This window comes from Pisolithus orientalis (assembly GCF_024613125.1).
Source record: "Pisolithus orientalis strain OTSU chromosome Unknown F5J12scaffold_19, whole genome shotgun sequence".
NCBI lineage: Eukaryota > Fungi > Basidiomycota > Agaricomycetes > Boletales > Pisolithaceae > Pisolithus > Pisolithus orientalis.
The window spans coordinates 581,491-609,198 of record NW_026260800.1 but is presented as its reverse complement, the minus strand read 5'-3'; the positions used below and the strand labels follow the sequence as shown (position 1 = coordinate 609,198).

Sequence of the window (27,708 nt, the reverse complement as noted above, 5' to 3'; positions counted from 1 at the left end):
TCAAAGAAACGCCTCTTCAGCGCTGCGAATCCCTCTAGCGTTTATCCTCCTTCGGTAGGGCGTCCATTTGTTTCTGTCGACGGTATCTATCGAGTTACTCATTTCTTCACAATGACCGGTTATCAGTCAAAGAAACGTCGCACTAGTGTTACGAACCGATCCAACCTCGACCCTTCTTCGGTACGTAGATTACTCCTTCCTTGCGATGACATATGTCAATTGGCCAAAAATAAGTCACAGGGACTATCTCAGGTTACTGCTGGGCACTTACCCTTTGATACTCAAGTGTCGAGCAGTGTCTCTCAAAGGCTAATTCCGGCCTTCTCTCATCCGTCCGAGCCAAGTTACCGAGCTTCCATCACCGGAGAGAGCGCGGACACTCATATTAGTTGGGTCACTTACGAACAAAGAGAACAAGAGCAGCTTCAAGCTACTCCAATCTATGAAGTATGTTATCTACTCCCTTCAAATATTCCAAAGATTCTGAGTGAGTTCGCTGGACAGACTCAGAGATCAGCCAATGAGTCAACTTTCAGCATGGATTCCACATCGAATATCGGTGAAGGCGCTATTTACCTCCCCCGTGTGCCACATCCGCTGAGACTCAAAGCTTCCCAGATATGTATCTAAAACCGTTCAAAGATTTCAATCAAAACGTTACCACCATTACTAAGGTAGGCGTTCATTTTTGTGCGTCCATCCACTGACTGCACGCTTGCGCCAGATCCATCCCTACGCCCAGATGGCGCTGGGAATATTAGCGACTATTTCTCAAGTACGTCCTCATTCTCGGATGCATCCCTCATCTTACGTAGTCGTACATAGATGTTCGTGGTTCAAGAGATCCGAGACGAGCGGCTTCCCCACCTCCTGGATACGGTCAGAAAGGTTTACGAATTTCTCACGAAAGAAACTGCCCCCAAGGATATGTCTGGCATGCGGGAAACCTTCGCGAAGATCGCACTGATGACCAGTGGTGCAGTGCAGTTCATCAAGAATTATTCCGCGACAAAGGACTTCTGTACGTCTATCACACTTGCCCGTCACCTAAGCCTAATGTAACGCGGTATCAGGGAAGAGATCCGGGAAAGACGTAGAATATCAGACGCGGGACGTGTCCATTGCGTACACCCAGGCGCTAGACGACCTGATGGAACAATACCGGCGCCGTGAAGACCGGGGCGTCCAGGTTGACGCATTCCGCGTACTTGAAGACCTGGACTGGGCCAGTTTGGCCCCCGCCAGAGGTGCAGGTCCCAATTGGACCAAGAAATGCCTCGACGGGACTAGAACAGAGATCCTTGCGGAGATTATCAACTGGATCTATGACACCAATGAAGATGTCCCACGCATTCTCTGGTTGCATGGGCAAGCTGGCAAAGGGAAATCTGCTATCGCGCATACGATCGCACTGTGGTTTAAGAAAGTTGGAGGAGTCGGGTCCTGTTTTTGCTTTGCCCGTGACTGGCAGGCCGAGCATCTTGAAGAAAAGATATTCAGGACAATCGCGTGCGACTTGACAGAACGTGATCCCGCATTCCGGCGAGCCTTGGCGGATGCGCTTGCGACGGATGATTCTCTGAAGACCACCTCTGACGTCGCGCTTCAATGGAAGAAACTCATTTTGGAACCGTTGTGTAAGGTCTCTGGTAATATGGTTGGGAACGTGGTCGTAGTCGTCGACGCGTTGGACGAAAGCGGCCCAAAACGATCGCGGAGGCACCTGCTGTCGGTGCTTGCGTCTGTACAGGCTGCTGACCTGCCTTCCAATGTCCGCATCCTCGTCACATCCCGTCCACTTCCCGATATCGAGCATGCACTCAGTACCGCTCCGCATGTGAGGGCAGCCTCGTTGGACGACGTCCCTGCGATGTCAGAGGAACGTGATATTCGTCTGTATATTATGAGAAGACTGGGCCCTCTTCGGGATATCGGAGCCACAGAAGTCTATGGGATTTCCCAGAAGGCGGAAGGTCTATTTGAATGGGCACGTCTTGCCTGCGAGTTCGTAAACCCAGGTCGTACGGTCAAGAATGGATCAGCCAAGGAACGCTTCAACAATATCATGCGTTTTCGTTCGGGAGGCGAACTATTGGACGTCATGTACCGAGCAATTCTTGAGGATACTATCCACGGGGATGAGATCATGCTCACACGGTTCCGCTCTGTCATGCAGCAGATCATTTCGACGCTTGAACCTCTGCATATGGATGCACTAAACAAGATGCGCAGTCACTTTCCTGCCGAGGAGGATCATTATGACATAACTGCTATTCTTGAATCCTATGGCGCCGCTGTTGAGTGGTGTTACAGACAAGTCTTCTCCTGTCCGACCACTGCATGCATCGTTCTATGACTTTCTCATTGACCCTGCACGGAGTCAGACATACTTTGTTGGTGAATCCAACATGTACGACCTTGCCTTTGTCCTCACTTGCAGGATTCTGTCGAATGACCTGTGCGTTCAATATATGTGGACTGGAAAGTTCATACTTCAGTAACTTCTGAGGTTAGCTGATTTGGAAAAGAGAATCAAGCAAAACATTTTCACCCCATCTATCTTACTCATGTAGGTTCTGGGCCCGACATCTGGAGAAGACTAGCCTTTGACTTGGCACTTGCAGAATTGGTGAAGGGGGATCCTTGGAAGTGAAAAGCTGCTCTTCTGGCTAGAAGGCTCTAAGCCTTCTTGGTGTGTTGGGAAATGCTATGGATGCTCTTAGATGCACTTTGCCATGGCTGCCTGTGAGTATTGAGTTTTCACATCTGATATCAGCTAATGTGAAGTCAAAGGCCCAAAGTGGTTTTGATGAGACTGTAGCATTGGCACAAGATGGGATAAAGTACATTCATAACTTTAGCAGTGCAATCTCTCACAGTGTTCCACACCTTTACATCTCTGCACTGCCATTTATCCCCTTTGAACACAGTGGTAGCAAAAATGCTCATGCCAAAATTCTCATACCTTGTTCAAGTTGCTCATGGAGGACTTGAAGATTGGCCAGCTGTCCAGCTTTTCTTACAGGGGCACAATGATGAAGTCACCTCAGTTGCATTCTCCCCTGATGGGAAGAGGATTGTCTCAGGCTCTTGGGACAACACTGTGAGGGTCTGGGATGCTGAGAGAGGTGTGCAAATTGGCAGCCCACTTGAGGGGCATACAAAGTCAGTCTACTCAGTTGCATTCTCCCCTGATGGGAAGAGGATTGTCTTAGGCTCATATGACAACACTGTGAGGGTCTGGGATGCTGAGAGAGGTGTCCAAATTGGCAGCCCTCTTCAGGGGCATACAGAGTCAGTCTTCTCAGTTGCATTCTCCCCTGATGGGAAGAGGATTGCCTCAGGCTCTTGGGACAACACTGTGAGGGTCTGGGATGCTGAGAGAGGTGTGCAAATTGGCAGCCCACTTGAGGGGCATACAAAGTCAGTCTACTCAGTTGCATTCTCCCCTGATGGGAAGAGGATTGTCTCAGGCTCTTGGGACAAGACTGTGAGGGTCTGGGATACTGAGAGAGGTGTCCAAATTGGCAGCCCTCTTCAGGGGCATACAGGGTCAGTCAACTCAGTTGCATTCTCCCCTGATGGGAAGAGGATTGTCTCAGGCTCAGGGGACAAGACTGTGAGGGTCTGGGATGCTGAGAGAGGTGTGCAAATTGGCAGCCCTCTTCAGGGGCATACAGAGTCAGTCAGCTCAGTTGCATTCTCCCCTGATGGGAAGAGGATTGTCTCAGGCTCTTGGGACAACACTGTGAGGGTCTGGGATGCTGAGAGAGGTGTGCAAATTGGCAGCCCTCTTGAGGGGCATATCAGATTCAGTCAGCTCAGTTGCATTCTCCCCTGATAGGAAAGAGGATTGTCTCAGGCTCATGGGATGAACACTGTGAGGGTCTGGGATGCTGAGAGAGGTGTGCCAAATTGGCAGCCCTCTTGAGGGGCATGATCAATGAGTCAGTCAGCTCAGTTGCATTCTCCCCTGATGGGAAGAGGATTGTCTCAGGCTCAAGGGGACAAGCACTAGTGAGGGTCTGGGATGCTAAGAGAGGTGTGCCAAATTGGCAGCCCTCTTCAGGGGCATACAGAGTCAGTCAGCTCAGTTGCATTCTCCCCTGAATGGGAAGAGGATTGTCTCAGGCTCTTGGGACAAGACTGTGAGGGTCTGGGATGCTGAGAGAGGTGTCCAAATTGGCAGCCCTCTTGAGGGGCATACAGAGGAAGTCAACTCAGTTACATTCTCCCCTGATGGGAAGAGGATTGTCTCAGGCTCTTGGGACAAGACTGTGAGGGTCTGGGATAGTGCTGATAGAGGTATGCAAGTTGATTGCTCTCTTGAGGGGTGTGGGGTTGCAGCATACCTCATTTGTTTCTCATCAAACCCTTCACATGCAATTCATGACACTGCACGACTTCTTGATGGGCTTCAGTATGAAGATGTAGTTATAAGGAATGAACCAGTCAAGTTGCACAGTGATGGCTGGGTCAGAGGCCCAAAGGGTAGACTGTTACTTTGGATACCCCCAACCTTCTGGAGGCAGTGGTATTCAATGTGGGCCAGGGTAGTCATTCCTAGAGGTTCTCACATAGAGCTGGACTTGAGCCAGATGGCTCATGGCAATAGATGGCATGAATGTTTCAAGCTACCTGCTTAGCCTTCACATTGCAGCACACAAGTTTGTATTTCATAGCATCCCAACAATAGTGGTGATACTTGTGATAAGGATTGACTAATGTGATACCACCTTGGATGGCCACTGGTGGGAGATTGCTAACTGAACAGATTCAGATTTAGACAAAATTTGTTTTGATGGTGGGATGTAGTAAAATTAACCAGAAGGGGATGCTGTCTGGCAGTCAATATTTAAGACAGGAGAAAATGTAGTAGATCCACACTGCTCCACTTATCAATGCAAGAGGTATCAATCCACACCCACTTGTAGCTGTCCTTCGAGGCCTGCTCACAGTTCTTGATGATCTTTTGGTAGCCATCACAATACCTGACCTCATCCCTCTTCTGCTCCTCCATCTTCATGAGCCCAGTTATCTCTCCATAACCAACATTAGTACACCAGTGATGCGACAGTATGGCATAATCTGCAGCCTTGTCATCCAGTTCTTTAAGGACATCATATTTGGATTCAGCCTCCCAGTCGAAAACAAGTTTTCACATCCAATAGCTTCATCTTCCTAGTGAATTGATGCAATGTTAAACATGTTAACAACTGCAAGCCATTGCACTCACCGTCAGTGTCCGAGCGAACAGAGAATCCTTCAGGCAGCAAGCTTTGAGTATAAGATGAAAGGCAAAGTGACGACTGATGCTGTAGGGAGAGGTAAAGTGTGGGATGTAAGCACCAGTTTCGAGGTTATTCGAGCAGTCGTGCGGAAAAAGTACATGTCGTCTTTCTAGTCGGGCACGATTCACATAGGATATCAGCGCACGCTTGACATCTTGTACCCTACGAGGTCCGATATTTGGGCTGACAGCGTACAGTAGCAGCCTCAGTAGCAAAAGCAGGCCACTATGCAGTGGTCTCATCTCGGTGCACCTTGTAGAGCCACGACGCACGTTTCGGTCCCCAAGTTGTCGCTGGATTGCCAATCCGAAATCGAGGACTCGATCACAGTCATGGGGTTTGCAGCAAGGCAATGACCTCATGAGAGGATACACATATCTACGAATGTATCAGCTCATTGGCGGGAAGAACGCACACCACCTTCCCTGACGGTGGGATATATTGTTGAGACGTGAAATAGCAACGGGAAATGGGATGGCAGTTTATGTAAAGGCGTCACGCGCCAAATCCGATGCCTGCCATCTGATAGTCGGCTATCCTCCATACCACCCTGTCCGGTGCAATCTCTACATAACGTCTCCCTCAAGATGTCCCCCACACCGCTCTCCACCAACTACCACTACCTTCGTCTCTCAAGTTACCCTCCCAGTCGGAACCGCAGACTCCGATTCTGATGCAGATGTAGACGTTTTAACCATTCGCAAGGCCCTTCAAGACGCGCTAGGTGATTCGTTCGGGATCACGTCGGCGGGCACTTACATCGATATTCTTGCTGTCACGAAGTGGAGCACTGGCGGTGTACGCGTTGGTGGGCGGGATCCATGGGGTGAGGTCATTCTGAGAGTCCATCCGTCGTACGTGCGTCCCTTTGCGAAGAAGCATTGCTCGCTAATGCGTTTTTTTTTTGTTCCCTTGCTCCATTATGCCGGGCTGATGACTTGTAAAAAAAAAACGCACGGATCGGACTTGGCACGAACCAATGGGCAAATGGATAGTGACGCGCCGAAGATACTAGCTGCCGTAACCGCCGCCTCGCCCTCACGATCCTCGCAGCCTAGGTTCTCGCTCCTGCGAGAATCGTCGTTCCTGCCGTCCCTATCCTTTGGGAGTGGTGGTTACGCTGATGCTAGTTACATCGGTTTGTAAGGGACTCGGGAAGGTGATCCACGGGTGACTGACGCGCAGAGACCGTCTTCCAAGACTGCTAGAAGCGAGCGAAACTGCCTTCAACATGCTTCGCTCTGACTCCAAAGCGCATGACGCCAATCGTATTACACAAACTTCCCAGAAATGATACGGTGTCCCCAAGGTCAATGGTAGATCCCCCGTTCAGGTTTTGCCAGCTCGACAAAGAGTATCTTGTTCTAAATACTGGAATTGATTTGCTCCCCTAAATCACTGCTTCATTTAGGGCTCTAGTGCTGGAGTGTTGCATCGACCGTCCGACTGGTCATAAATTTGGTGGCTTGGGACGGGAACCTGTTGCACAGCTGTTAGGAGGAAGTTCCCTACGCAAGACGGTAATCTAATATGACTTCGACGCGTCGTCATCGAATCATCCCCGGACCCAAAGCGCAACTCTGAATTCGTCACGAGTGTAGCTAGGTATATACTTGTGCATTCTGTGCGGAGCAAAGCAATCAAAAGAAAGAAAAGTCCCAGCATGATGGAGGGGTGATGAGCATGCATCATGCTCTGAGCTTCTTCGCCTTCACCCAGTCTACAAAATCATCTATTGTGGATGGCCACGCAGCTGTTTTGGTGTGGTATTGGATTGATGAGATCCACATTTCATCAGCAGTAACCGGATAGGTATCAGGTGGGTTACAGATCCAGCAAGCGAATACGAATCAACAGGCCTTCGTCACAAGGCTGCAAGGAGACACGCACCAGTCGCGTCGTGCTCCTCAAATTTCGCATCGATCGTTCGGATAAATTCTGCAAGCTGGTTGTTCGCGTCCGATGAAGGCGTACAGACCGATCAGCATGCATGTTTGCCAAAGAATATACATATCTTATTTGGAAGTCGGAGGACTCAAGCCAGGAAAACGGAAAAAGAGTGGGTTGCCGAAGAGAGATCCGAAGAGGAAAAAAGAGACGAGTGATCGCTCACCATGTTCCACGTATCCTTGCTCACTCCCTTGCTGCCCTTCTCCCTCAGAAACTCGAACCACCATTCTGTGTGCTTCTTTCCCCATCCGTTCCCGTCATCGCCACTTCCTTTCTCGTCCATATCGACGTCGGCGTCGCTGCAATGATTATTTCCATAGATTGAATCAATATGTGGAGATGATGAAGATGAAGAAATGCGATTGAGAGCGCCGCCAGAAAGACCAAAGGGAATGAGCAGTTCCCAGTAGGCTATAGCGGTATCGAGGGCTAATAGGTATAATGTGTAAAATCATCGTATGTCGGATAATCTTCAGCGCATTCGATCTACAGTCGGACGAAGGAAAAGGACTTGCCTAGACTGCGCTGACCCTCCGTGCGCGCAAGTGTGAAGGTGTGATTGTACACCGCGACGAAGTATGATGGGTCGGAGGCGAGTTTTACGCGCAGGCGGGGGAGGGAATTCCTGAGTGAATCCAACGTATCACATCTGTGTGGATGATAAAATGATTTGTGGTATAACCGCGGCCATATGTATATATGTATCAGGAAAAAAGAGAGCACTCACCCCAAACTCTTCAGTCCGCTGATCCAGCCCTTTCTTGTCCATTCTCCCATATGAGGTGATTTGAGTTCGTAGGCTATCGCAAGCAAGACAATATCTTCTTGATCCACACCTAGATCTCCACATAACCGTACGGTGCCATCCACGCTGATTTCATCGCTTCCAGGATCTGTGAGAGATGAAGCACGTATCCGTTAACAAAATGTACACGTTATCCCCTCCTCGAATGGAAATACCCTTGTACTTGTCAAATAGCACGTTGATGCTACTTGTCGAGAGGTTTGTTTCTGAGCGTCTTCGCCCTCCATCTGTGAAGTAAGCATCGAGAGCAGCATCGAGAAGCTTGTATTTTTCGAGATATCGCCTAGCTTCTTTGGTCCTGGTCGACAGTGATGAGTCACTGGTTCTGAAGTCGTTGGTGATGTGTACTTACGATGCGCCGGTCACTGACAGAAACTCGGATAATGCCTGTGAAGTTACTCTGGAAGACTGACTATAACCGTTAGCCTATCCGGGTATATTCCAACAGCGACCGACCATTTCTCAGCTAGTTTGCGGCTAACAGGACGAGTGGAGGAGCAGCAACGAGATAAACCCGGATGGCAGACACTACCCCGCGTCACGTGAGCGTCCCCTCTAATAGTTTGAACTCGACTTGCTCTGACTTTTTTTTTCACGATGACTTGCCTACCACCATGATGACTCCTGCGAAATCCACTTTCCATTCGATCCAGTATGTCTGCCAGTTTTTATCGATTACAATTTTCGCAACTGAATCCCCACTTGACTCGTTCCTGCAACGTGTTCTGCGGACCATATCGCTTCCACTCCCTTATGACATCAAGGTTATCGGTCATGGTCGTGACTCCTAAGAGGATGTGCCGGCCCTTTATGGTTCAGTGCTAGCTGTGGGTGCGTGTATGTCTTCCATTCCTGATTACCGCTTGTTGGGGTTCAAAGGTAATGTAGGGCTCCTCGGTGTTCAGGACACATGTCCGCATTCATCCATTTCCCTTGTCCACACACCTGTCGTGACGCAGTTGCGTGATATGTGGTACCCGATCGTATGGGTCTGCGCGTATTGGCCGCAGCCAGAGAACCTTCTCAAGGACAAATACCAGCGCTCCCTATGATATCATCACATCATCCGCCTTCCATCAATGGTCTTTCCCCTTTCACCTTCTTCTTCCAAAACGTTGCAGCGGCTATCTTTCCGATTTCTATGTGCGGCGTCCGGCGAGCGATCGCTGGAAATATCGGATTATGGAAGAACATCCCAGCGCGGTACCGAATCCAGATTGGTCGAGTGGGGCACACACCCTACGAACACATGGCGATATCACATCGTCCATCATGTACAGTTGTGACTCATCCAAATCGCAGGCTCCGGAAACCACGATCTCCGCACTATACCCCATCCCTCCGAAACACATGCCTGCTTCTGGGAGTATAACGGATCCATAACGCAACTCCAAAACCAATGAACGAACGTGGAACACTACTTACCTCATCACAGGGATCCGTCCGAATCTCGTTTTCGCGGTAACTTGCCATCCCCTTTTTATACGGTAAGTAATACCGACCTCTTTGCTTGCTTAAGAGGCCTCAAAAGAACCACTTACACGTATAAGGGCAAGTATTTGCTTGGACACATTCCTTTTGCTGTTAATTGTGACGCCACGCGCCGTACGCCACCTGCCGTAGAATGTCATGCGTTCCGGGCAGCTGACTGACCACGTCGATCTATCCACTCCGCGGGGCCAAGCGCAAGCATTTGCATGTTCGCGTCAGCAATCATGTGTAGCTATGCCGTGTACGGCAGGTATCACCACGCATATATTTCCCCGTAAGTACAAGACACACCTTGTAGGTAAGGCGCTGTTGTTGGTTATCTTTCATATCTGAGCTGCTGCCAAGTACATATCTACTGACCTTCACATTCGGAGCCATCCTGTGTTACCTGATTCGATTCCTGTTTATCTCGTCACACATTCCATACCACTGATCCCGTTTCTTGGGTCATTATATCCTACCACATTCTGCCGTACCAATAACTCGTGCTCCGGTATCGTGAATACGTCATCGAAGATCATCAACCACTCATCTTGTTCCGTTCTGCCCCGTCCCGTGCTCTTCCAAGTCGGTCTCCGTTGACCCTCGTGCTGCCGCTGGAACTCGATTGGCCGTGGATGTTGATGATCGTAGATATCGGTCGAGCATGGAACAGCCCGATCCGTGCACGATCAATACCATAAATAATGTGATTACCGTTCATGGCTGCGTACAGCATCCATATCCAATTCGTGTCCTGCTGCGCTCGCGGGGAAAGGACATGAAAGGACCATGTCAATGAAGGTTCGCGTTTATGTCCAAGCCACAGGGGACCCGTCTTGGCCCGATCGAATTGCCAAGCAATAAATGAAAGAACGGGCTGCGTGTTTATGAACACCAATGGGTGTGCGTTTCTATCAGATATCATATTTTCATATGTGCACATGTAGGAATGGTTGTTTATTGACATGTTCCATGATGCAGTTGCTTCACTGTGTTTGTTAGTTCTTTGAAGTTCCCCATTTCCAATTACAAGTTCATTTCAGCCCTTGTCAGGTGGTTCCGTGGCGGCTCCTGCGAGGATCTAATGGGGGAGGGGGAGGGGACTCAGGGTGATATACCAACTGCATAGCACGTCTCATCACCCAAAAACAGTCCCTATGATACTGCATATGAGATCGATCTCCGCAGTAGGAAGGGAAAGGTCAAAATAGTATTATGCGATAAGGAATCGAAGCCTCAATTTGGCATACAATTTGACTAAGCCTCTACTAGGTCCCTGGCGATTCCTATCAACCGCCCGGCGGAATTCGACATCCTTAAACTGCACCAAAATATTTAATCAAACCGGGTGGTCTCGAGTGGTGATATCATATAGCGACATATACCGGCAAGGCTCCTACTGTATCCGGGACATTCCGGGTATGACCGAACCGTACTAGGTGCCTCGCTCATCAACTTCTATCTTCCTGGGGCCACCCGATTCGATCACTGGGCATATAGCGATTCGTGCGCGCGTGCTTTTGGAAACCGTAGGTAGGTTCGGACGTGAATTAATGGTACTATGAAGGCAGGAAGAGGCAGGAGGGCAACTGTTGCCAACTCTAAGTATACATAAAGCATGGCTTCCGCGGCGCCGGCATATACAAAACACGTACCCTCACGTACACCGGTAAGGTTCTTCCATTCCAATATATAGCCCTCCGCAGTTGGATCCCATGCGGAGAGGTACCGGAGTGACAGGCGATCAGTACAGTTGATACATGAGCCAGGGCTATGAGGCGCTATGATCTGTGATCCAAATAATATATTGTCGTGATGGGGCGTTCACTCGACAGAACCATATCAGTTTCCCTGTGAGATCGGTATCGAAGCTATACGTATTGTCTCAGTCTTGTAAGTGATTTATCCAATATATACTGCCTGATGGGACCAACGAACCTACATACATCATATTGCTGTTAGCTGTCCCACCGGTAACCAAACCGCTTTTAGGATGCCGTCGGGTGCGATACATATCCGTCGTAGTACGGCGATGATGATGGTCTCCGATCGAGACTCGATTCGGGGGCCTTGCCGGTGTCATATCGAGCCGACCTGCCTGCTGGGTATATAGACCAGGGTATACATACAATTCGCCGGAACGGGACCCCTAAACGCGCGACTTCTCGGATCAGTCTCCCGAGAGGAAAAGAGAAAACCCATCAAAAGCGAAAGGTCTTTCATTTTGTCATAGAATTCCTTCCGAGGCTTATTCAACTCCGGCATGTGTCTACAAGAACCACTTCCGTCGGGCGGCAGGAAAAACCGATTCTTATAATTGTTAACCCTGTCGTCATAATATCATTCCAATGATTGTGTGTGATAAAATGATGGACATACATCGAACCGGGCGCTTCTCCGGTAAGAATCGGTCCGTTAGATGTGCCTTGCATGGGGCCGTGATGGAGGAAAAACCAATGGACGCAATACTGCTGTGGCGTGTTAACTACTAGGTCTCTTCAGGAAGGCGGAAATGTATAGATTGTTTAACCGGCCAACAAGGTCGGATCTTTACTAGGTCACCAGTCCTGCGTTCGACGTCGTGTCCAGTCTATGACATCCTATGACATCTCATGTCGGTTGGTATCCACAGTCAGTTGACACGTGAGAGTAGTTGAAACAGCCCATCACTTCCCCACAGCTCCAGCCCCCCAGGGCTAAGGCTAACCTAAGTTTAACGCATCCCCATGGAAATAACCCGCGAAGGCAGCGCGACCTTTTCCTCAACTCAGCGCTGGAAGCTCTCGGAACCCACCCTTCTGTGACCCCGGTGACCTCGGTGCTATACTTGTAAATCGGTTCCATGGAGCCTTGACGACGTGTCTCGAATACATCGAAGATCTAAACGCGTGTTGCGGGGAAAGTGCGACTGCAACGATCGGGTCGAGGATAGCCCTGGATAGCCGTGGCATCACAAGGTTTTGATCAGTAATGAGTACCTACATAGCGAAACTGGGGGAACAGCAAATCCGGGGTTCGGCGCGAACTTCCTTGAAAGACGAAAATGTATTGAGAAGCCTGTACGGCAGGTACAACCGGAATCCGGACGCCACTGTGTGTGACACGAACGACACAGGGGCGGGTAGAACGTGAACAATCGATGCCATGGCGTCTGACTCCAATATGGAGTGTATTTGTGGAGCGACAATGAACGTGACCAGGCAAGTGATCGGTAGCACCATGATGCAGGCGACACGGCGAGGCCAACATACCCTGAGGCGACATTGTATTGGATAACTCATCGGTGTATGCCAACCGGAAACCGTGTGCCCAGCAGCCTCCGACTTTCCTCCGATCCACGCGGTGTCCCATATTCATGACGTGCCCGCAAGGCAACACGCCTGGATGGTACCTGCTGCGCACCCACGATAATCCGGAATGTTGCTATCGACGATCTGAACCCGACTTCTGCTGGCCGGTTGCCACGTCATCACCTATGATAGCGGACAACAATGGTGTGGGATATGTGCTCTGATTCTTTGGATTCAATCAGTGACCTGGACGAGAGTCAGGGTTAGAACAACATTCTGACGTGGGGTGGGATTTGGTTGCGAGCTGCCAAGGACTGGCCGTAACTCCCAATCGCTCAGATGCTTCAGTCGACGTCTGCACGCAACACGATGAACGCCAATATACATATTAATATGAAAAAATGACCCACCAGGCTCCAGAGCATCGCGGGTTGTCCAGTCACCATGATCCCGATGATGTGATTTAGCGCCCGATGATTAGCGCCCTAGGTAAATGCCCATATATGTATCGGAACTTCCCGCACCGGTATTGTGGTACCTCTTCTTACCCACCACCACCACCACCCCCACCGTATTTGTCCTATTAGCACCGCGTAGGCGTATCGCCGTATCGAGTCCGACGTCAAAATTATCATGCCACTCTGAACTAATTTCCCTGGATGGAAAATGGTTTGTTTCGCTCCAGGCCAAGTTTCTTATCTCCTGCTCAGCCCTTTCAGTAGATTGGTACCAATAACAATAACTTATCCCAACTTATCCCAAGAAGACAGACAAGGACTTTAAGAGCCAACACCGTTGCCCACCGCATGTTCGAACTTCTAGGTCACACCGAAGTTCTTCTGATTCCGCAATACGTACGTACGTACGTATGTACATAGCTCTCCAACCCATGACGTTCTGTTCTCTACGATTGCACAGCTTCTTGGCGCCCCCTATTTGGTCTAGCGTGCCCGTGCGGGCACCCATGAGCACCACCAGACGGGACATTGCGTCATGCGCCTGTATCACCGCGTTCACAGAGCGCCTTTTACACTCCGAATGACGGTGGTCAGTCCTTGCAAAACAGTTGAGCAAGATTTGCCACTGGGGATCCTTGCGTTATCTGTTCTGTTCCGATCTATCGGCGAAGCCGACGACGACGTGACACTCCATTGACAGTAAATAAGGTACATACTCACCGTGGCGTGTGTCTCAGTGGCGGCTCATCCCTTCCGTTTTGCGCTCAATTTTGCCATGGGATCTTGAAGTGATCATCATTAATGCCGTTCGGAGCGTCGCGAGTAATAACAAATATATTGATTGGTGGGTGAGACTCTCGAGTGGCTGGGCTCTTCCGACTCGGTCTCTTTTTCCAGTTACTGCGAGTTTGGCCGTCGGTCTATGGACTCGGACTTAGAATGGTTCAGAGGGTCGCTAGAGCCATCGGAGTATCAGCTGCATATCCCGCATGTCGGGCTGTCTGAACAATGTCATAGGGCCACGTAGTCCAGCCAGTGGGGCAAAGGGTAAGCGCTACCGCCGCCATCTCCACGGGTCTCCGCCGATTATGCACCTCCGGCCACAATCGTGGTCGTATCGCCTGTCCGGCAATGTGCGCAGCACTTACCAAGGGGCTTCCAATTCTCGCTGTTTGAGTTGTCGTCACCAAGCTGTCCCTGTTGATACCCTAAGCGGTGAGTGTTGCGGGTACTTCAATGACCGTCTCCTTAAATGGGACTCTGATGGTGGGGGCATCTTTTCTGAGGTAATTCCGCAGCGATCGCGGGACGGTAGATGCAACGAAACGACGCCAAGAAGCGTACAGACATGCACGTTGACAGGAACGAGAGGGGCGAGATATCCGTGGTAACTTGATAACATAATAGATCGTGTCCATAATGCCGTGGAGATTAGCATTGCATAAGTATGACAGTCGACCCGACTACTGAGCAGCACGGCCTCTGGGGCACGATGATATGAACGGCCATACCAGGTCCTGACAGTTAAAGGGAAGTCCTCGATTGTTACGAGTCCCCTAGTTTTTTGAGTGATGTAACCGGATATGTGTATTACGTTATGTAACAAAGCAGCGGAATCAAAAAGTTCATGGAATAATAAGGAACGGAAGTAAATAACAAAGAAAAATGAGTGTTCTAGTGTTCTATCAATGAAATATGAAACCTGGCGGAACCTTTCTACCTTATTGAAACACGTCCGGACAAACGCGAGGTCAAAAATGGACCGATAATACACACAATGGATATGGCATCCGACAGAATCAGGATCGAAGCTACTGGTTTCACTCGACCTCCAATAAGATTCCGCGGTTGCGATATCTACGGATAATGACACGGATATGAACGGTACGGAAAACAATAAATGCACAAGACAGACAAATCGAGATCGAGACAACAACAAATGCCTGAACACAAATGACTGCGACGCGAACAAACAGTCCCAAGTCAGCGCCCCAGGCGCATACATACATAGCATAGCGTAAAGTTCATACAGTCAGTCAAGCTAATTACTACTTAACGGTCATGCGGTCAAATGCTATGTGAACAAAGGGATCATTAGTATGACGGGAGAACGTCATGCACGTGGGTGGTATGTATGTGGATGATGATGATAACATCGGAAACGCGAAATAGAAACGGAGACAAGCATACGGATCGAAAAGAAACGGGGGAACACGTAACTAGATAGACAGGTGAAATGAAAATTTTGTGATCAGAAATAAATGACCATCTATGGGAATCAACATAACCTGTCGGTGAAAGACGAACTAGCAACATCGACTCTGAGATGACAAAAGATGCGAGGATCAGTAGATGCGTGCACAACGAAGATAGTTGGCCAAAAATACAGCTCGAATCGGTAAGATCTTGAACGATGCTGGGGATATCGAGAGATATTAATTAGATGTCGGACAAGGAAGGAGTCACGATAGCGCGAGAAGAATGAACCAGTATTGGTGGCAATGTTAGTATCGTGGAATGGTCGCGTTCAGTTAAAGGTGCCGTATGCGTAAAACGGTCACCGGCATTGCGGCTATGAATGGAGCCTACGGGGGAGGGGGGAGGGAAGGGGGGGGGACTTCATGCGCATACACGCAGCAGCAGCTCAGCGGGCACCAAATCAAGTTCTTACGAAAACCCTCCTAGTATGTTTTCCCGCACGTCGACGATCCGAATAGGGGGTTGGCCTCCTCCACGAATCATCTGGTCCTCCTGGGCCTACACCGGCGAGCCCGTTGTCGTCTCGGTAGTCCTCCGGTACTTGGAACTCTACTTTGGACACTCCAGCTTGCATGGATGGCGGCTGTTGTGGAGGGTGTGGTTGGTGATGATGGTCGTGTGGTGGACGTAGCCCGAGTGCACTGGGGTGTGATGGGTGAGGAGGTGGATGGTGGGGAAGTTGGTGATGATCGTGGGGGTGGTGATGCGACTGCGGCGACAACAAAGGCGCAGGTTGTGACACGGGTGGTGCACTGATATTGTTAGCGGGAGCGGCGGGCGTGGGAGCAGCGGTGTGGGGAGACGCTGGAGGAGGCGGGCCCGGCATAGTGCGATGGGGCTTGGAACGGGGATACGGAGGGGAGGAAGGAGAGGAGGCAGTTTCGGCAGGAGAATGTGGTGGCCAACTTCGCAGAATTTCCCTTCCCGCTTGAGCAAAAAAGGCGCGCTCTTGACGCTGGAAGAATCCGCTTGTGGAATGTCTCATGTCGGAAAAGGTCGCAGGTGGTGCGGGTGGGAAGAGTGCCATGAGCTCATGCCCAGTTGGGGGTGCCGGATACTTGCGAGGACCAGCGCTGGAATCATGGGCGATGTTGACATCTAGACTCATTACGTGAGAGATATGAGATGGGTGCGTAGGGGGAGATAGTCACCTCGGAGGACGTATTGTTTTGGAAGGGGACTGTGGGCAGTGGCAGTAGAGGTGCTGGAGGGGGGAGAAGGGGAGTGAGGGTGGGACACAGGATGGAGATGGAAGGTAGACATGGCGGGTGAGCAGGAGGGTAATAAGAGTAGGTGGTGGAAGGGAAGAGGGTCCCCCTTATATACTGTACATCATATCTTCAGGCAAGAGAGATATAGAAAGATTACCCCACTGTGCGCATACATGCATGTATGCGTGTGTATGCGTGTTTGAGTAAGCGAGATTCGATTCGTGACAAGGTGACGTGTTCGAATTCTCGCTCGGAGTGTGATCTGCGACGTTGGTTACGTCCAAAAATGAAGAAGGCAGTCACTTCTTCGTCTATTATCGCGGAATCTGCCAATATCGATGCACCGTCCCCACGCTGACTCCCTTGTTTTCTCGTGTATGCACCTGTCAGATCTCCTCATCTTAGATTCACCGGATCTCTGTCTCCTTGGTTTCCGGACAGTGGCCCCTGTCATATTCTGTCCACCACTGCTTTCATCTCACCCACCCATCTTATCCAAGGGGCACTTCCATGACATGCTCCCCTTGCTTGTTGTTTCATTCTGACCACTACTTTGCACACCACATCCTCGGACCCAACATGTCACAGATATCTTATGACCATCCGCCATCCAACACGAGGCTCGCAGAAAATGAAGACGTCATATGCTCATTTCATTTCAGCCCGAAATACCAAGGGTCACCACAGCAAGCGACACACGTCCTTGGGCCAAATCCGCGCACTGGCAGTCCTGGAAGGCATGCTGGAGGGCTGTATTACGCCACACCAGACAAATCGGATATTGATTCCTTCCGTAGTAGGGTACATCGTGGGAAGATGTTATGTAAACTCGAGGGCACTGCAAGATCGCATGCGGTTCCTCTCACCGCCGTGGGCTTATCCGTTGTTAAATTTCTTGGCCAGCGAACCCATCGCCTCGACGAGGCAGGCACCATCATTATCTACGGCGTATCAATCAAAAAATACCCGGCGAAAAGAACAGCGTTATAACTTAACTCGACTTGCTTATCCACTCGCAAAATGCCCCAAAAATCGCTGAGCACGACAACCCTTGCACTTCGTTTCATGCAAAATGGCGCACACAAGCAGAACACGGAACAGCAGAAGGTGGAAATAGAACAAGCACACGTAAAAGATGACGCAGAATGGGAGGTGTCGGAGGAGGTGAGAAGGGCATGGGGAGTGGTCCATGGAGGAGACGAAGACAGGAAACGTGTGACATATGAGCAGTCCTACCTTCCATTTCTTTTCCCATCGCTCTCAGATGGGGAGAATGAAAGGGTTCGCGGTCATGAGGGGAGATTACATGCCGGAATGAAGGTGGATATTGGCGACGACGACGGTGAAGAGTGGGATGACGGCGACGAAACTCGTCATATGGGCTCGCAGAACACGGTATCCCTACGCCCACGAGGTCGTCGTACTTTTGGTAAACACGGTCGAGAAGTTGCTCAGGTGCGTGCGTATTCTCATCGCGCTCATATTTCGCCAGGCACACCGTCAACCATTCTTATTTAAACATACGACAGATCACGCCCACAGGCAGACGAAACGTCGAGCGTACTCACGAATACAGACGCTACTACAGCCGACACATCTACCGCTTCTCCAAGGAAACTTGGTCGCCTCAAATCTATCTCATCGTTTGGAAAACCACAGTCGTCGAAAAAAGGGAGGGAAACAACTTCGGACGAAGGCATGGAGATTGAGAAGCGGGAAAGGGACCCTTCGAAGACCGCCAAGAACGTCATACGAGATATCTCCGGTGTTGGCACGGATCTACGAGCACAGCGTCCCAGTGGGTTTATGAAACCGCAAGGCGTCGATGCCCCTGTTCGGGTCAACGTAAAGGAGGAGGATGGGTCACCATCTTCGTCCATGTCATCCGCAGCTGTGGATTTGACTGTGACGCGAAGGAAGGACAAGGTGAAAATGAAGCGCGCGGGCGATGCAGTCAGGCTCGAAGGACGAGATGGACCGACGAAGAAAAAACCGAAGCTCGAGGTAATTGAGTAGCCCGCTGTGGTGACCATCCTGGATGGCAAGTGACCTTTCACACGGCCCTGGAGACGCTGTTACGCTCGCTGTTAGTCTCCGGTAGATCTCTGGTCTAGGTCGGGTCGCTTGTCGCAATATTTCTGATCGGCGACCAGGGAGATGACGGACGACTGGATAACCCGAAGGTGAGGCAAGGGTCGATGCCGATCACCATGCGGCATAATGTCATTGGTAGTGGTGACCCTCCTTTCAATTGAGCATCGGCGGGGGACGGGTATTGGGGAGAATGAATGAGCGGTGCCATGCCCGGGACTTTGGGAGTAGTAACGTCATCGAACAATGTGCTTACGGTACGTCCTCGAGGCACAAGACGTCGCTTCGCCCCATCAGTCGGTTCGGTAGTTCCGGATGCAGTGGGTCCAGTAATCGCGGTCTTGCTAAATGATCCATCCACTGCGCCCGCTCATTATTAGATTGCCTGCCAGTCTTGGGTCAATTGCTGCCTGCTTCTCTTTCACATTTCATTTCTTTCATCCCCACATTACCTCACACGACCACCAATGGAATGGAATTAAAGCAGGGGTGTATTTCTTTTTTGCATTGTTCACCAGTCTTTCCCGAACGAGCAAATACCAGAAGCGTCACGTCCCTGCAGGGCGCTAGCGTCACGGATCTCCGACTCGAGTAGTAGCCTGAAGTGTGGAGAACTGAATAGGTTCGGCCCGAAGATCCATACAATGTGTTCTGTTCTGCGAGTTCCGTGCGTACGTACTTGGACAGACATATACATCCACGATTACCCCTAGACTACCTACTATGGCCCGCTATTGGGTCCTCCCTTGCAGACGGCGTTCTTTGAAAAAGAATTCCCGATATATATTTCCGCCCGCTGTCCTGGTACTTCAGTTGTAACGGCGCAACAGTACCTGGTTCTTGCATGGAAAACGAATATTCTTCCGTTGATGCTCCGGGGAAGTCACTGATTACATGATATAAAATATTCGACGCCAATCACGCGGATAATTGTGAAAGGTAGTATGTATTATCCACTCATGCCATGTGATGTATGTGATGGCTGATAGGACACTAAAGTTGATATCGCTAGCTAGGCGGCTTGGGGGTCGGTCAGGCATCACTGACAACTTGTTGATATCAGGCGTCGCATGTCTGTTTCTACCGATCCTCACCAACACGGTGTGCCAGCACTAAGTAATACACCATGCCCACATAGGATGATGCGGATGCGAAACTTTCTTCGACAAGCGTGGTTAATAGCGAGCTTTGTTGATTATACGGCCCGGAATCCTTGAAGAGTGCGTCAGAGTGCACGGAGGGGCCGAGAAGATATCCCTACGCAAGGATAGATGCGCTCTTCCTCTATATTAACGGCCACCAAAAAAAAAATTCCACCAAGTTTGATGTTAGTGTGCATCGTGGATGCATGTGCGCAGGTTCTGGTCTACTTACTCACAGCGGAAGGACAACCCGCCACGAAGCTGTCTGCTTGGCAGCGATCGAAATTGTCACACAATCGCGGTCTTACCCGTTCTGATGAAACTAGAAGTGAAACCTACCTAATGGCTCGCAGATACGTAGGCAGCGATTTCGTGGACATAATGGGGACAACTCCCAGTAGGTAGAATGTATCCGGGTGACCATCGGACAAGTGGCCACATTGAAACCAAGGGTGGAGGTCGACGACGATGTATCACATAATATCATAATTCTTCGCTCCATGGACGGAGGTTGCGTGCTGCGTTGTGGCGTAGTAATGGAATAAGGAATAAACGTACCAAGGGAACTCCTGGTCACAAGCTGCGTTATCGTAGACACTGCAACTACCAGGCGGGAACAATTAAGGCCAAGAATAGCGGAGGCGGAAGATCCGGCGGCGTCCAGGCTCGAGCTTGTTCAGCCGTTCGGCCTTGTCGGACATGAGAGCAGTGTCATGATACCTGCCTGGTAAGTGAATGATGCAGTGCAATACAATGCACAGACCAAGTCCGGGAGGTTGCCCACGAACTATAATTATTGCCCCTTGGCAACTTTTCAGGTTTGACTGATGGTCATCGTCGAGCTGGCATAGGCATACCAAAACTGAGATGGAAATTGGGAGCCGAGACCTCGGGTATATATTTATCTCTCACTCCGTCGTCCCGTCTTTGATTGTGAGTACGCGCAATACGATTCGCAGCGTATAGCTACGCGGACTCCACGGAGGCAACCTTGGAAACGAGCAGGAGATAGATACTTATCAGACAAAACAGACAGAATTGACAATATATTGCCCAGCCGATGGACAGATACCTTCCGTTACATACCCAGCAGCCATGGCGGCGCCTCGGGGGAATGTATGGCCCTGAGGGTATGGTTATTACCTGCGCGCTGAAAGAGCGGAGGAAATGAAGGAACGGAAGATAAGAGACATACGGTATATTGGTCAGAAGGGCGAACACTTCGCGGGTACATTGTACACTGACAGAGACACACTGCGGATGGCGTGCTGAAGGCGTGCAGTAAGGGCCGATTTGGTTGACGTTCAGCAGGCGTCCGGTGTTGACCGTATCAATTCACTGCAGTGATAAGTCCATAGTTAGCAGCACCACACGTCCTTCGTATGCCTAATAGAAGACTAAGCATTGACCAGAACACTCGATGTACTGCTCGAAGATGATCACCCACTCATCAAGTTGCTCGTACTCGAAAAGCCATGTGTCGTGAGGTGCTGTCACAATTAGACTTGGTTGTCGATTCATTATGGGCGCTTTCTTCGTCTTTTGTGTGTTGCCTTTTCCGTGCGCTTCTATATTCTTCAGCAAGACTGGTAGCTGACTACTGTGTACCCTGCGCGCATCAGTCAGCCAGCATGTTCCATGAGAATTTGGAATAATGGGCCCGCTTCATATGTCTTGGCAGAGGATTATCGTAAACGCGGGGTAAACGGCAACTCAGTTCTCTGATAGCAATCGGCGCACCCACGCATGTAAGTCCGTTTTTGAGCTTTTCCAAAAAACCGATGGAAAGTCAGGTTCAAATGGCAATTCTGGGAAATTACCAGGGATTTTCATCGGATCAGACACGACATGGTTGAACGGTCCCGCCGACTTGTCGGGGTGGTAGATAAGCTCGGTCTGGACGCTGTGAAAATTTGTGATGCCGTCGTCGGCGTGCACCCACACTTTCGATAGTCATGGATATGGTCAATGTGCACCTGCTATCTGAAATGGACGTTGGAGCAGATGTCTATAACGTATATGAATAAGGGATGGATGCTCCTGAGTACCAAGGCAGTGACAGTAGGTTTGATAGGGCTTGATAGTGATGTCGCACGATCACTACAGCTTGATCGAAATCAGAACTTGGTTAGTTTACGGGTCAGAGGCACGCGATGATGTCAGTACGCGTCCTCAAAAGGCCAACCCGTGCGGAAAGATAAGTAATAAGTTTAGGTGTGAGTACGTACAATGGTGCACCTCGTCATCGTGCACATGCTACTCGGATTGAGTTTCTCGACATGCGTGGGATGGTGACAGCGGCAGGGACTATGGGAATTCATTTACAATCAGAGTCAAACCTGGTCCCGCCGCCTGGCAGCTAAAATGCGTTCATTATGCTGCCGCTGTGATAGATAGGTACGTGCGTATATCATCACGCAATGATAAGATTCGTGAAATGAATTCGTACAGACACGGACACGAGGCAATGGAAGCTTGGAAGGGAGAGCACGCCGATATCGATGATATCATCCCTATCATATCTGTATCTTTCACCATTAACCCCGAGTACCCTCTTCTCGAACCCCGTATTGTAATATCGCCCTTTTTTTGTTCCCCTTCCCCCTTTTTCTCGTCTTCCGTCCTTGCCTTCGTATGTATCCCCCTTCCTATTAGTGCTTGCCCTTCTCCTAACGTATCCGGACTTTCCTTCAAATGAAATTGCAGAATCTTTGGCGCTCCGCACATATCGCTTGCGTCGTGTCCGTAAAACAAATTCTGGTGGGGGACCCTATTGAAGTCGTATCACGATGTGGTAAGAAGTATGATGATAGTAATGATGCCACCACAGGATAAGAAGCACACCGCAGCCTGGCTGTTTAATGTATACTGTCGATTTTCAGACACACGCGCACAGCTGGTTTCCGGCCGAGGGCACCGAGGCTCTGGCGTATGAAGGAACTTCCGGAAGACCACAGGGGTTGGGGTCCAGTTCTGTCCAGCTCTCAGGCTAAATCTTTAACATTCCACGCTCCATTTCTGATCAGCACCACCCGGTAGGCAAACCTAGAAGGTTTGCTTCGGTTGTAACCGCCTCCGTCGTTGTCGCGCGACCGTTCAGCTCGATCACTGAACTTTGTTATTGCGGGCGCCCGCCCGTCCCTCTGAAGCCACCATATTCAAAGTTCTGGATGAAAGTATCTCCAATACCTCAGATTCTTCCATTGCTTTCTGGGGATGGAAGATAAACGGCCGGCGTGCCACTTGAAATTTCTGGAACATTGAGTACCGCTTTAACCACCCCAATACAGCGCGATCGCCCGCAGGTAGGGAGGGCTTCGGTTGCAGAAGCGAGAAGCATACCAAAACCCCACCGTTATTGAATTGTATCTGGATCGAGTTTCGGAAGTGAGAGAGGATCCTCTTAACGACGAAAGAAGTCAGAAGGAAGGTCGGAAGATTCCATCCACGAGTCACATTCATCAATAGTCCATCGGTCAGTTCTGCCTCGATCATCACAATCATTCACTGAAGCAGAGGAATGGCCCGGGAATGCAGAGACACCTTTGCATCACCGGTGACACCCACGCCAGGACCCGAGACAGTTACTACATTAAGTACCCCCCGTCCCACATATATCTCTCCCTTTATTAATTTCTCAACACTGAAGTCACCCTTTTCTCGTAATATTGGGAGAAAAGAAGATCTATTTGGCATCGCGGTGATGCGCGTTGAATGCACTGATTGATGTCGCGACCCACTCGTGATCAAGGGGCGGGAGTGTGTGGGTGGCAATCAGATTTGAACATGAAACACTGTCAATTACACGTCAAGAATGAAACGATGGGCTCCGATAGTTAAAGAACCCCCTCTCAGCAGGCTCAGCTAATGGAGGGGGCAAGGTTGTGCATCCGCCAGCCACGGGCTACTGTATACTGCTAATACTATGGTGAGTACTGATGAGTGTAGCAGGATCATAAGTACGTACCTGCAAACAGCGCAGTGGACCTGTTGAGGGGGACAAGGTAAGATTGCGTACGTGAAAGTGTGGGTGACGGTAGTCATCTCCGGGTAGGTGGGGCCTTTTTTTTGGTTCCCCGATGGCATACTAATCAGTGAGGTACTACCAGGCAGGTGCGCGCGCGCGCATGTCCTTGTAAAGGCAAGCGTCTACATTATAGTCTACATTATAAGGAACCCGCTTTGTTGCAATGCTGACCAGGCGGTTTCCTATTTGTGCACCGGGTCTAGGCCACGGTCTTATTAAGATCATGCGATGATGGGAGACTGTTCGTCGGGATCAGAAAAGCACAGGCTCCGGATTGCGGAGCTTGGCGGCGAACGTTTCTACGGTGTGTTCTCTGTCATTGTACATAGGCGATCCACTTATGTACGTTGATACTACTCAACAGCGGTGTAAATCAAAACTTTGATTTAGGCGGGTGAATACCATGGCGGAGCAGAGTAGGTATGGAAACCAATTTCCACACCCAATACCATAGAAAAATAAATATCCTCCCCTAAAAACGCACAATGTCGCGATAGGACGAGTGTTGATAGATGAAAAGATAAATACCCAAGGGGGACATTGTGTACATACATAGCTGTGGTCCCAACGGACTTGAGTATAAGGATAAGTTAGTACTGGTATCCATTCAGTTCCCACTCCCTTATCTGCGAGGGTATGTATGACAGAATGCGTTCCAAGTACGAGGTGTGACAGCAAAATTTTGACGTGTGTGCCCACTAGTCGGTCATCTAGCGCGAGTTGGTCGTGTCTAGTAAAATGTCGTTATGAAACCATGAGAATGCGGCCACGGGTGTATCGAGTCGCCAAATTGTGGGGCAGCGAGCTTAGCCGTTTGTCCGTCCGTTCGTAAAAGAAAAGAACACAGGTCACTAGAGTGTGGGTTAGGTCGGCAGGACCCGTCCAGTCAGGGGAGCGGCATCCTGGGTACCGCGGAACCACCGCAATCGGTTCCAGTGTCTTGTTCTCCTTGTTTTCTCCCACTACTCCGCAGCCGCATATCATGTAAATGTTGGTTACTGCAACAGAAAAAATTGCGAGGTTTAATACTCTGCCATCATTGACGACGAACTCTGCTTGCTCATTGCGCTTTGACCGCTGCTTGCAGACCAATAATGGTGGCCGCATGAAATCGGGCTGGATGCTCCGGAAGCCGGTGGGCGCTCAGGAACTAGGAGCTCGCCACGCTCGCTCACGCGCATCTTCGTTCCCCCAACCAACTGCGGTTGTCTCGATCCCGGCACTGCCGTCGATGCTACCGCTGGACACCGACAAATAAACGGTGCTTCGAGACGTCCCGGTGCCGCTCCCACTTGGTGCAAGGCTAGGAGGGACCGACAGCGATAGGCCGGCATGAGAAGGTGATGGCTGTCCGAGTTGTAGCGACGACAAGTGGAATGCGGACGGGGATTGGCGTGTCCCGACTTGAACAGCGCCCATCGAAGATGACGAGGATACCGTCCCCAACATCATGGACGGACATATGGACCCAGCCGTAGACATCGATCCCCGCGTAGAAAAGGATGTCGTACCTGCAAGCATCGACACCTCCCTCGACCCCAGGCTTTCAATGGTCGACATGCGCCTGACGTACCCACCCATGATGGGAATATATTCATCGTCCTCGCCAGCGGTGGAGTCTGATTTTGGGCTGTTACTCCCCCCGTCGTGAGTATTCCCATCACTCGGTGAGGAAGATGGGTCGTGTAGTATGGTCGGAGGGTAATGATAGCTCTGACCGTATATGTGCGAGAGAATCTCGGACTCCGTCGTCGATCGATCGCTTTCCTTGTCTGCATCGCTGTCGTACCCGTGGCCTGCGTCGGTGTTTGCAACTTCTCTCATAGCCGTGCTGCCAAAATGTGTCTGGTCAGAAATTCCCTCCAGGGTCATTCTCTCTGCAGGAACGGCGAGTCCATTTTGCGAGGCCCACGGGTGACTCGTATGACGAAGGATCCGGGATCTCGTAGGCGTTCCTTCCTCAGGGACTTGCTGGTCCGCGGCTTCCATTTTGAAATTCATGTTGTCTTCTGCGCTCGCCCAGGAAGGATAGCGGGAGATGCTCGTCTTCGCATTAGCACTGAGGCTGACACCACTATTTGCTAGCCATGAAGGTGGCATTGCATTATTATTCAACAATTTGCCCTTGGATGGGCTGGCAGGCATGCCAGCAGTGAAAGGGACGATTGTGCCGCTAGAGTTTGATCGCGCAAGCGTCGAGTTTGACCTTCCGAGCTGCTTCTGGCTCGGACGGATGAAGGGAGACGTAAATACATGCTTAAACGTCGACAACGTCGATGATGAGCAGGGTGTTGTATCTGTGGGTGAGGTGTCCTCGGGGTCCGTGAAGGAAAAGGCCGGCCGGTAGGGTCGACGGTTTCTTTGGGTAGGCGTGTGGAACTGGCTGCTGGTGAGGTGGAACGCATGGGCGACGTAGATAAATAATACCTGACAATTTACGCACGTCATCTTCGAAACGGGAATTAAAGGAAGCAAGGGAACTCACGGTTATAATAGAGGTCACAAGCTGCCTGAGGGCTGCGGCGATAATCCACACCATAAATGAGGTGGGGTGGCAACGTGTAGACGGTGTATTCACGGTCGAGATGTACCATGAAAGATCGATATCCCATTTGCAACGATTATTCGGGTGCCATGCTGCCACAAGAATGAGGTTGGTCGTAGAGGCGGAGAGTAAAAGTAGGAGGTAACACGCTCTGAAGAGAAACCGCATGCGGCTCCATGATCGCACGTGAAGGTGATCATGAAATAGTGGTGATGTAATGGAGAGAATATTTGTGGCAATGGCTACCGCAGATGTGATTCCAAGCGCAAGAGCGAAAATCCGTTGGGTGTGATCAGAAGCAGTGGCGAAGGCGAGGAAGTAACGGGTTGTCGTGTACATGCCCCACAAACCTGGCCATACCACCAGTTACTGTCAGGAATTAATGCAAACGCAAAGAAAAAGATGCGAACCAAACAGAAATTCGAGTGCCACAACGGCAGAGCGAAGCCGCCCCCGCCGCCTCGCTTTGATCTCACGTTCTTCGATGCTTTGGTATTCAGTAGCGTCAATTGGATCACTTGATAAGTTGACCCCCGAATCCCACGGAGCCCGGGGACCATTCAGAATGCATCGGCTGACAAGCAATGGAATCCTGGAGCGCAGAAGTGATCGGAGTGCTGATTGGGCTCGTGAGACGTTCAGAGGCAGGAAAAAATGACAGTCCGCTGGAATGCAAAGGTCGGTGGTGTTGCTGTTTATCATTCGTGAAGAGAGAATGGAGAGTCGACATGATAACGCGTGAAGGTCGTCAGAATACCGAACAGAGATTTTGTGCACTAGCAGAGGTTCAAGTCGTGTTTGGTTTGAGCACACTGGGTTCACCACCAAGGTTGGTTAGAAAGAGACTCAAGTCTATTTGTTCGCTTGGACACTGGACACGTAAGGGTATGAGACAGCATCACTTTAAGCTTGACAGTCGAAAAATTGCCGGGGTAAATCGCAAGATAATAATGAACTTTACCTGCTGATTGTCCATATAAAAGGAGCTCTCACAATAAAACAAACTGAGGTGATAACAATGACATACCCTCAGTTGAGGTGTTCTGAGAGCAGGTCTGAAGATGCTTGATGGTATTTCAAGATTTGAGTAGGCTTGATTTACCGCGTATGATGTCTTCGCGACAGAAGCCAACCAGAAGCACCCCATCACAAGCGCAGATAACGAA

At 50.2% G+C, this 27,708-nt stretch overlaps 8 protein-coding genes across 8 annotated transcripts; 2 read left to right on the top strand and 6 right to left on the bottom strand.

Annotated features, from left to right (window-relative positions):
* Nucleotides 1–4,855: 4,855 nt before the first annotated feature.
* On the bottom strand, nt 4,856–5,625 carry F5J12DRAFT_783724 (uncharacterized protein; the record flags this gene model as incomplete). The annotated part of the gene is made up of 3 exons (XM_051742896.1): nt 4,856–5,137; nt 5,237–5,453; nt 5,564–5,625. The coding sequence occupies 3 exons, from the start codon at nt 5,623–5,625 to the stop codon at nt 4,856–4,858; spliced, it is 561 nt and encodes a 186-aa protein (XP_051598947.1).
* On the top strand, nt 5,586–6,560 carry F5J12DRAFT_170456 (uncharacterized protein). Its single transcript, XM_051738223.1, has 3 exons — nt 5,586–6,145; nt 6,287–6,429; nt 6,492–6,560. Exons 1-3 carry the CDS (start codon nt 5,766–5,768, stop codon nt 6,497–6,499), a joined length of 531 nt encoding a protein of 176 aa, XP_051598946.1. The 5' UTR covers nt 5,586–5,765; the 3' UTR covers nt 6,500–6,560.
* Nucleotides 6,561–6,708: 148 nt separating this feature from the next.
* F5J12DRAFT_170316 (Cullin binding-domain-containing protein) lies at nt 6,709–8,796 on the bottom strand. Its single transcript, XM_051738222.1, has 8 exons — nt 8,631–8,796; nt 8,503–8,574; nt 8,399–8,454; nt 8,202–8,344; nt 7,969–8,134; nt 7,405–7,540; nt 7,182–7,236; nt 6,709–7,044 (listed from the first exon to the last, which is right to left on the bottom strand). Exons 2-8 carry the CDS (start codon nt 8,503–8,505, stop codon nt 6,980–6,982), a joined length of 624 nt encoding a protein of 207 aa, XP_051598945.1. The 5' UTR covers nt 8,506–8,574; nt 8,631–8,796; the 3' UTR covers nt 6,709–6,979.
* Nucleotides 8,797–10,663: 1,867 nt separating this feature from the next.
* F5J12DRAFT_928093 (uncharacterized protein) lies at nt 10,664–13,796 on the bottom strand (the record flags this gene model as incomplete). Its single annotated transcript, XM_051749427.1, has 11 exons — nt 10,664–11,120; nt 11,175–11,307; nt 11,462–11,613; nt 11,649–11,845; nt 11,899–12,004; nt 12,314–12,453; nt 12,502–12,771; nt 12,922–12,992; nt 13,220–13,294; nt 13,358–13,464; nt 13,676–13,796. The coding sequence occupies 11 exons, from the start codon at nt 13,794–13,796 to the stop codon at nt 11,005–11,007; spliced, it is 1,488 nt and encodes a 495-aa protein (XP_051598944.1). The 3' UTR covers nt 10,664–11,004.
* Nucleotides 13,797–14,123: 327 nt separating this feature from the next.
* F5J12DRAFT_169817 (uncharacterized protein) lies at nt 14,124–15,603 on the bottom strand. Its single transcript, XM_051738219.1, has one exon. The coding sequence runs from the start codon at nt 15,279–15,281 to the stop codon at nt 14,451–14,453; it is 831 nt and encodes a 276-aa protein (XP_051598943.1). The 5' UTR covers nt 15,282–15,603; the 3' UTR covers nt 14,124–14,450.
* Nucleotides 15,604–15,926: 323 nt separating this feature from the next.
* Nucleotides 15,927–16,789, bottom strand: F5J12DRAFT_893938 (uncharacterized protein; the record flags this gene model as incomplete). Its single annotated transcript, XM_051747697.1, has 2 exons — nt 15,927–16,624; nt 16,678–16,789. The coding sequence occupies 2 exons, from the start codon at nt 16,787–16,789 to the stop codon at nt 15,927–15,929; spliced, it is 810 nt and encodes a 269-aa protein (XP_051598942.1).
* Nucleotides 16,790–17,757: 968 nt separating this feature from the next.
* F5J12DRAFT_722794 (uncharacterized protein) lies at nt 17,758–18,753 on the top strand (the record flags this gene model as incomplete). Its single annotated transcript, XM_051741398.1, has 3 exons — nt 17,758–18,057; nt 18,127–18,196; nt 18,326–18,753. 3 exons carry the CDS (start codon nt 17,758–17,760, stop codon nt 18,751–18,753), a joined length of 798 nt encoding a protein of 265 aa, XP_051598941.1.
* A 6,092-nt stretch (nt 18,754–24,845) lies between these two features.
* On the bottom strand, nt 24,846–27,670 carry F5J12DRAFT_170192 (uncharacterized protein). The gene is made up of 3 exons (XM_051738221.1): nt 26,953–27,670; nt 26,483–26,892; nt 24,846–26,424 (listed from the first exon to the last, which is right to left on the bottom strand). Exons 1-3 carry the CDS (start codon nt 27,242–27,244, stop codon nt 25,141–25,143), a joined length of 1,986 nt encoding a protein of 661 aa, XP_051598940.1. The 5' UTR covers nt 27,245–27,670; the 3' UTR covers nt 24,846–25,140.
* Nucleotides 27,671–27,708: the final 38 nt, after the last annotated feature.